The sequence below is a fragment of the Botryllus schlosseri genome, chromosome 10, assembly GCF_051294905.1.
Source record: "Botryllus schlosseri isolate E-star chromosome 10, Bs_hap1, whole genome shotgun sequence".
NCBI lineage: Eukaryota > Metazoa > Chordata > Ascidiacea > Stolidobranchia > Styelidae > Botryllus > Botryllus schlosseri.
Genome location: NC_137245.1, coordinates 21,725,621 through 21,735,053, shown reverse-complemented (window position 1 = coordinate 21,735,053; position 9,433 = coordinate 21,725,621). Strand labels below are relative to the sequence as shown.

The 9,433-nt window shown below is 40.6% G+C and overlaps 1 protein-coding gene and 1 long non-coding RNA gene across 2 annotated transcripts in view; both read left to right on the top strand.

Annotated features, from left to right (window-relative positions):
- LOC145448336 (uncharacterized) overlaps window positions 1-9,433 on the top strand; it is a 200,509-nt gene that overhangs the window by 131,870 nt on the left and 59,206 nt on the right. The window lies entirely within an intron of this gene.
- On the top strand, window positions 1,406-9,104 carry LOC145448330 (aromatic-L-amino-acid decarboxylase-like). Its single transcript, XM_080326714.1, has 11 exons — window positions 1,406-1,621; window positions 1,687-1,895; window positions 2,077-2,197; window positions 2,409-2,567; window positions 3,849-3,967; window positions 4,361-4,427; window positions 7,255-7,346; window positions 7,713-7,780; window positions 7,851-7,941; window positions 8,001-8,225; window positions 8,763-9,104. Exons 1-11 carry the CDS (start codon window positions 1,465-1,467, stop codon window positions 8,955-8,957), a joined length of 1,503 nt encoding a protein of 500 aa, XP_080182840.1. The 5' UTR covers window positions 1,406-1,464; the 3' UTR covers window positions 8,958-9,104.

The following is a 9,433-nucleotide window of genomic DNA, read 5'->3' as shown; positions in this document are numbered from 1 at the left end:
TTGATTTTCAACCCAAGACTCGAGTCAAAGTCCCAAGAAAACCCCGACTAAGTATCCGACGCCCCCGTCTATAATGACAGCCTGTGGAAGTAAAGAACTGCGTTGTCCTTGGCAGGATGTCGGGTGATAGCAGAGGTGGTCAGTAACTAAGTACTTCTACTTTTTTGAAGTACACAAGTAGTTTTCCGCTACTTGGGTACTTACTCAAGTAGATCTAATTCCCCGATACTTCTACTTCATAATGTTTTGTGATCTACTCACTTACTTATCGTTATTTTCAATTTGTCTACTTGAAGTAGTTTAATCCTCCAATCGGAAAGATAGTCTGGGGAATTTCAGGGCTGTTCTCAAGGAGTATCAACATTTAACCTTCACAAAAGTTGAGTAAAGCCCATAATTTTCGTCGCGCACAGTAGACTAATATGATTTCACGAACGTATCGGTGAATATAATTTAGGTAGCGGGTTGCGTGGTACCGTTCACACCGCATTGTCGCCCATATGAAATATTTCATCACAGTAAATATGACCCATCATAGCGTTTGAAACTAACATTTCGCATATACCGGTTTCTAAGTGACGTTTTCACCTCTGTGAATAACTACGCTTTGGTTCATTTTCCCAAAAAACTCTGAACTCAGAGTGCACTTTTTTTCATTCTCGGAAATGGGTGTCAATGACAGCGACTTGTTGCTGGTGGTCATTACAGTAAAACCGCAACACCACTGTCGTGTTGTTATTGTGTGGCCTGTGAAAATACTCAATATTGTCCGTCTTTAAGGGTTTATTCAATGAAAATATTTCGTACTAAAAATTTCAGCATTTGTCAGAAATGTACCGCGGATAATACAGCCTTTCTTTAAGAATCGCTTCGCGGGCGGATGAAATCGTCTGTTTCTGTTTGACATCCCTGGTTTAGTGCAATGAGGGACCAGAGTCATCTTAGTTCAGTTCGTTTTACTGGAATAATTTTCCTTTCAAAACCCCACAAGATTGCGTTACAATTAAACGACAGGAAAATGTCGAAACGACTTGAAGTAGTCTGTGAAACCCGACACTCACATGGGCCTGCCTAGATGATGTAAAGAATAGGCATGTACATTGTGCACTGAATGTAAAGTAATAGAAGGTAACATAAAAGGACAAGCGACAAAATGAGGTGGCATGTGGTGAAATGCGAGCTCGATATTTTAGATCGTGTTCTGGTAATCTTGAGCGCTGACTCGTCTTGCTTACAGATACTATATAGTGTTCTGGTTAACAATATATTGGCTGGAAATCAATAGAATATGATGCGTATATTTGTTTTTCCTGTATCGCAGAATGCTTGTTGACATAACGTGCCGATTGCCAGGCCCCGCTTGTCACTGATATACGATCGTCGTTCAATAAATAGATAGTGATGTGAGAATTTAGCCTCAAAAGGAGGACGTCGTAACATCATTATACCTTGCCAACCTATAGAATGGAATCAGGAGACGACAATGGCGGTGTACCAACTTATCACCGAATGGGAATGTCTAATCAGGAATTCCGTTCTGCAGCCAAGGATATGATCGAATTTGTAGTCAATTACTACGAAAGTATGCGCGGAAAACAAGCACACCCGTCCGTGACACCGGGTAGGCTGTCTGTGATTGGTAAAAAGCACGCGCGTAATCATATACAATGCGTATGCACTGTTCAGGATACATGAAAGAATTACTCCCAGAAAATGCGCCAGAAACAGCGGAAAAATGGGAAGACGTATTTCGAGATCTGGATAAAATCGCCGTTACTGGTCTAACTCATTGGCAGTCGTCTCGCTTTTTTGCATTCTTCCCATGTGGTACAAGCTATCCCAGTATTTTGGCAGACATATTGATTGATTGCTGTTCTTGTATAGGATTCACATGGGTAAGCACTAAGCAGTATACTACTCCTTCAGTACTATACCAATATCATATTAAGCTATTGTAGGCCTAAAGATCAAGTATGTTATGCGACCTTATGCAGATCAGTAAGATAAGTCTGTAGAGCAGTCGACTTCAAATTTTGGTGAAATTTTAGTAAGTCGCTAAATGTATTTCTCTGAAAGTCGTCCAGTCCCGCGTGTACCGAACTGGAACCTATTGTGATGGACTGGTTAGCAAAGGCAATTGGTCTACCGAAGGCATTTATATACGATGGTAAAGGGCCAGGATGTGGTGTCATTCAAGGTATGTATGTCTCTTTATAGCTTGCTGACTCGGGAATCGAAATGGGAATGAATTTCAAATAAACACACGGTGTCTAATACAGCAATCTTCGAGGCCTAACGTATTCTCGATTCGAAGCGAATATTAAGCCTTAAGTCGATGCAATGTCACTATGCGACCTTACGTGCGATTTTCAGGGAGCAGTGAACACCATTCCATATTTGAAATCTAGGGACTGCAAGTGAAGCTACCATTATGACAGTCCTGGCTGCAAGGACAAAGACTCTGAAGAAACTAGCGGAAAAATATCCTGAACGATCTCAGCACGATCTACTGAGTAAACTTGTGGCCTACTGCTCCGAATACAGTCACAGCTCAGTGGAGAGAGCATGTAAGTAGGCCTACAATTCATCAAATTGTGTAATGAAAAGTATAGGAATCGTGTTTCGTTACGATCGGATATCTCTCACTATGTTATCGATTAATAAAGCATAATTAAAATATTTATTAAATTTACAGATAAACGCTTAGCTTAGAACATAGACTGACGTTCAGAAAAATACGCTAAAGCCATCCGTTCAAGCGGTGTCTTATAAAAAGATTAGATGTTGGCCGTGCTACATGTCGGCATCTACGGAATAAAAATGAAGAAAATTGGCCTGGTGTAAATGACCATTAGAATAGTAGTCGACTAACACCATGAATGCCACAAACAGACAACAAGGCGTAAAAACCCGTTATTACTATTTTTTTCTAGTTCAGCGTAATATAAATTTTGAAACATTCGCTAACTGAAGAATAATGAATAAAAAATACACCCAGGTAAGTTATATTATCGAATCACAAACGTTGCGCAGAATGCACACACAGCTTTACGGCCCCCAGTTTAGGAATCGCTGCGATAGAAATTGGTATGTTAACAATGGTGCAAGGCTGCTATATTGGAAAATGCATTGAAATTCATGTAAACTCATTTTTTCGAAGAAATTATTTTTAATCGGCATGATTCGTGTAATGGCGTATAGGACGCAGCACTAACTCTGATCATTCTCGATTAACGAATGATAGCGGTTTTGTAATCGTGTCATGGCGTATAAGACGTAATGCCAACTCTGAACATTCTCGATAAACGAATGACAGCGGTTTTTTAATCAATCCAACCAGGAAGCAGCTATATGTGTTTTTATGTGCGATGATTCAGATTTCGGATGTTTGCTGTCCACATAGAACTAGATCAACAAATTGATCACCATATGTCTGAAATTCTATTCACACATGGTATGACGAATGATATTCGAGAACCGTAAAGTGCCCTTGACGAAATGTTAGGCTACAGCTCTTTCCATCGTTCAGCCATGTCGAATTAATAGCACTGCTCTTGAATATTTTCTCTCATACACCACAAGGAATCACTTTATAAACGAATTGTTACTTATTTTAATTAAATTTAACATGCAATGCGTTATAACCATTCTCTAACGATATATAGGCCTACTTCATTAGGAAAACTGCAGAAAGTAAGGTATTTCTATTAATGACGTCACTGGGGTGGCACATGCAATCTAAATAACAACATCATTCGTAAGTTATTTCCCTTTGGGACGAGCCTGCTAAATTTTGCCTTTAAAATCGACCACATGTTAAACTTATATTTTCATACTTCTTTATTCAGGCTTGATAGCCATGGTCAATCTGCAAAAAGTTCCAGTGGATGCAGATATATCGGTTAGGGGTGCTGCACTAAAGGAGATTATGGACAGAGACCGAGCTGAAGGGAAGTTCCCGTTTTACGTAAGTCCGCCGTATGTGCCTATCAGTGTTCGTCAGTAATTATAGCGTGATTTAGATACATATATAATAATAAGATTTTATGACTTGGTTAAACTTAAGCATAATGGGAGTTGTGATGGAAGGTTCGACTTATTGAATGATTTTGAATGATAAATTACTCTGAAGCGAATACTTTTTAACTGAACAGAGTATAATATCAGTGCGGTTCTAGAACCATATGATGTTGTAGACTTGCAGGCCTTTATCTTCGCTAATTGTTATCAACAATAATAAACAAACGGGCAGTGATGGAGTCACACACTTAGCCTAAACAAATCCCTCCAAAACGTAATAAATATGAATTGTCAATTGTGGGAACCGGGTGTCGAATCAAGCAAATGATAATTATTTCAGGTTTGTGCTACACTGGGAACGACTGACTGTGTATCCTTTGATAACCTTGTCGAAATTGCAGAACAGTGTGAGTTGAATACCAAATCCTTCGTAATTTTGATATCTTCAGTTCCCCCGTGAGATCCAAGGGGACATGAAATACGAGGGTTTCTGGGGAGTAGCGTCACTGTTTCCGTAACGTCAAAATTTTGAACAAGAAATCTCTGTGAAGCGTCTTTGTAGTTACCGCTATGCGTCCGTGTAGAAATCTCTCCGTATTTGCGTTCTGAGGAACGCATTTTGTTTTCTAGTTATACAGACAGACGGAATTTGACTATGTTCGCGAACATTGGATATGCAAATTACATACTTATGAACGTGATAATGTTCAAAATTATCCACCAATAGAGATCAGTAGAGCAAGTTTTTGTTGCACTAAAATCGCGAGAAAGTTGCATTTAATTTTAACAGAATTTGCAGTAAAAAGTTGCATTTATAATTTTTATTGAATTATTAGGGTATGAGATACTCGAAAGGTTCCGCTGTATAACCAAGTTCCTGCAGAGCTGTCAAATTTGTAACTTCGCCTTTTAACGGTCTGACGAAACCGCCAAAATTAAATTTTTTCCCGGCACACAGCAAGAAAAATACTCGGGCAATAATTTCCCCAAAAAAGTCAAACAGCATAGCGATAACCACCTCCCACTAAAACAGGGGTCGCCAACTCAAAATGGGTCGCGGGCCACTTTTCAAAATTTTTAGAGGCCGCGGCGGGCCGCATTACTTCAATATGGAGATTAAAATAGCCAACGCAGCTTAACAACTACGTATGATAGCTATATGTAAGTACAATACTATGCTCTCTTACATGGGCGATGGGCAGTCACCACAAAATGAATAATATTTTATTGAACAAACACAAATACAACAAAAAATATCATGCTCATCAATTTCATTATGTTTTGAACTATGAGCTGCGCACGATACCTGACAACACTCTGTAGCAACTAAAACAGGGGTGTGGATCCGTTTTGATATTCACGGCCGCATTTCGATTACTCATGCATGTAGCCCGCGGCCGCATTATGGTGCATAGTGGTAATAAACAAACTGGGGCCAAATATCCACGTCAAACTCACCATGTCCATTGCTGGTATACACCACCAATCTATTTACGCATATCGGCTTATTATGGGCAGTGGGCACCGAGATCGTGAATATAGTGATATTGTGAAGAGCGACGGGGATTCGCACTGTAGTCGCGCGAAGCGCGAAAAATTTTTCAACTTCATGGGTGAATTTCATCATTAATATTAGTATTAGTTTCACATATTACTGTCAAATATTCGTCCTTTCTCGACCTATGTGATCAGATTGACCGGTAGAGTTTACGCAGGGTGTGTCTTCAGAAACATAAAAGGAGTTATTAATGCTGTGGTGCATCTTTGGGTAGGCCAATTCTCATTAGTCCCCTATGTTGCATGCAGTTATTTCTTGACCTCCCATTAGAATTGTCGTTATACTGGAAATATATTGGATTCGCCCAAATGCAGGCCTACCAGAAAATTCGAGATGAGGAGAACACGATTAAAAATTGGTATTTCTTTATGGGGTGCATCATTTTTCTCTACTGTTCGCATCTGTACTGTGGGACTCAGATTACAAAGGACGCTGCTGTATTAAAATCCAATATTATCAACTCGCATTGAAGCGCGCGTAGCGCGAAGAAAATTTCAAGAATAATTCAAACCTCACATTAATTAGGGAGTCAATTCGTAAATTCAATTTGCATAATATTGAAAGCCGCCAACACATCCTAATTGAATTGAGTGTCGACGACCGCATAATTTTTCTTCTATCTGCCGCAGATTGGCCGCCCCAGGATTGGAGAATCGATATCCGGGTTAGTTATAGACACGGTACGGCGATAGCCAATTTGCTGGAAAACTATATCCTCGTAAATCATGGTCTATTGGAGAGCCCGAAGTCGTTTATCTAGCATCCCGGTCTTGGCAGTGGTGGGCCATTGCACGCCAAGGCAATATGCCCATTCATATCAGCAAATTATGCCTCCATATAATGATATTACCATGCCGAAACGAAGGAATGGTGATATTGGGCACAGTAGAATGGCTTACTGTGAACAACAACAACAATATGTTTAAACTGTAATCAATTTCGGCATTTCGAAATGGTTTACTGAACGTTCTTCGAAAATTTCCCCAAATCAGGCCGCGGGCCGCAAAATATGACCTCGCGGGCCGCGTGTTGGTGACCCCTGCACTAAAACAAGTAGAATAACACACCACAAACCCCCTAGGTCTGCAAACTTGACCCAAGGCATTACAGAAAAACTGACTCTTAAGCAACTTGAACAAAATCAATAGCTTGAAGAAGGGGACCTAGTGAAAATGTAATTTTCGCCGGTCTCGCTGGGCGTTCGTGAAATGGTAAATTATTTCAAATTTAAACGACAGAATTAATAAAGCGATCTATTAACATATTATTCGGGCACCGTCGTGCTTGGGAGGGGGAGTTGAACTTCTCTCCATTGTGTCATAGATAAGAGTGAGATGCAGCTGACTCATCATATAGCTCTTTGTTATACAAATCGAAGAGAGTAGAACCATACTAGAAATAGTTTATAACATGTTTTTCAATCACTCCTTGACATTTTTACGCAATATTTGATGAAAGTTGCAGTAAAAATTGGCTATAAAAAATAGAGAATATAAAATCACTCCAAAATGCTTAAAACGTCATAGTACATAGATTCTGAGTATCTACGAAGCTGTCGGATGCTGTGAAAAAAAGTTGCAAAAGTTGCAAAAACTTGCCCTCGAGATCAGTATAGACAATTCCCCCCTTTCCTCCCCTCACTTAACGTATGTGGCTTTTATTGTTATTGCAACAAGGTGACGAAGATATGTGGATACATGTCGACGCTGCATACGCCGGTGCAAGTTTCCTCTGTCCAGAGTATCGTAACTTCATGAAAGGAGTGGAGGTTTGTAGACGGGAAACGTTTGGTTGTAAATATGTAGCTTGGAAGCAAATTACGACGAGCACCCGAATCTTCTGAGACCCGATTGGTTTAATGTGCGATAAAAATTGCAACGTGATAAAATTGGCTTCTCGCTGCAGATAAAGTATTATAGTTCAGCCATAAAATAAATTCAAATTTCCTTGGCACTGGGCGCGAACTCATAGCTAACTGCGGTATGCGTCAACGCCGTATTCATGCTGAGAGTACGTATTCCATTCGAGTGCCCATAGCCCAACTATAACTGTGCTTCGGAGAAGTAGACCTATATATGAGTGATTGATCTATTAATCATTATGATAATTTTCCGTGATACCTTTTTGTTTTCAGATGGTTACTTCCTTCAATTTCAATCCTCACAAATGGATGTCTGTAAACTTCGACTTCTCCGCACTCTGGTGAATTCAACCTCACCCAAAAACAACTGGTTGCAATATATTTTGATATACATCCATCTTGTTCGCACAGGGTGAAGAACAGCTCAGATCTTATAAACTCATTCAACCTGAATCCTGTGTATTTGCGTCATGAAAACCAGCACGCATCGATTGATTACAGGGTACGGGTTCGCAATTCCGGCCTCGTGTCCAGCAAATATATATTCGTGATTTTTCGCAGCATTGGCAAATACCACTGGGCAGAAGATTCCGATCGTTGAAGCTATGGTTTGTGATGAGATTATATGGAATCGAGAATATGAGAAGGAAAATAAGAGAAGATATACAACACGCGAAGACGCTAGAGAGCTTTGTACTCGCCGACAATCGATTCCAAGTGTGCTTTCCCGTTCATTTGGGACTGGTGTGCTTTCGGATGGTACTACCGCATTCAAGTGATATCCAGGTAAATAGCACAAACTTGGTTGGAATTTTGAAGTTAGCTACATCAATCATATTTTGCGTGAGTGTTTCACTACGCTTTCTCCAGGTGCGTCCTACTATCGAATGAATTAATTGGGTCGATGCACCATTAGCCTAAATTTGGTATGCCCTGGCGCCGAATAGTTAGCACTCATTCATATATAATATTATTCGTCAGATAATATTTTCATCTGAACAAGACACACACAATGTAAAATGCGAAAAGACACAATGCGATATTAAGATCAAACAGTTGCCCGATTTCACAGTTCCCTTTTCGATATTAGTCTGTATTCCGCGGCTCTTTCCTGCTCTTTCCAGTCCACGTGAGTGCGCTTTTCTTGTCGCCGTAAGAACAGCGACACGAGGAAGAGGAGCCCAGAATAACCTCCGACGCGGAATCGAACCTGCGCGGTAGGCGCTATCGTCACCACTACGCTATCACCCGCGCGAAGACCACGCGGAACCTGTGATGCGACCGTGTCAAATGCCTAGTAAAACTTGGATATTTTATGCTTAGGAGACCAACGAGTTGAACAGAAGATTACTACAACACATCGTCGACTCAAAAGATATCTACATGGTCGGTTCTGAAGTGCACGGGCGGTACTTTCTCAGACTTAGCACCGGATCAGTCGCTTGCGATCACAGCGCCGTCGAATCTGCGTGGAAAACAGTACAGAAGCACGCCTCCGCCCTTGTAAACGAAATTTAAATATGACTCTCTCTGTCGCCGTCGAATTTGCGTGGAAAACAGTACAGAAGCACGCCTCCGCCCTTGTAAACGAAATTTAAATATGACTCTCTCTGTCTCGTTTTTCAAAATAACAATATTTCAAGTACCTTCAACTTATCAAAACAATCACCGTGTTTACTTTGGCCTATTGTGCCGGTTATAGTTCTATAGCTTAGGTTCATGTTGACGTGTACAATGTGTTGATCAATCATAGATTTGGTGAAGTAGCAACAGCTGAGCACGTCGCAGCGAGGTAGCGTAGTTGTAAGGTTTTCAGCTTCTTAACCTTGTCCATGTCCATCGGAACGCCCTTTTTTCGAAGAGCCGGAAATTCCTTACGTGACTCGAGAGCATCGTAGAACCTCGCTAACGAGAAATCTTAGCCAAATCACGAACGTGTCGTCGTGGTTCCGCAGATTGTGACATTCACAAGCATCGCCAACGAGTACCATTTT

Coding starts and splice junctions, on each gene's coding strand:
- LOC145448330 (XM_080326714.1), top strand. CDS start 1,465: ATGGAATCAGGAGACGACAATGGCGGTGTACCAACTTATCACCGAATG. Junction 4,428..7,254: donor TGTCGAAATTGCAGAACAGT/GTGAGTTGAATA, acceptor TATTGCAACAAG/GTGACGAAGATATGTGGATA. Junction 7,942..8,000: donor ACGCATCGATTGATTACAGG/GTACGGGTTCGC, acceptor GATTTTTCGCAG/CATTGGCAAATACCACTGGG.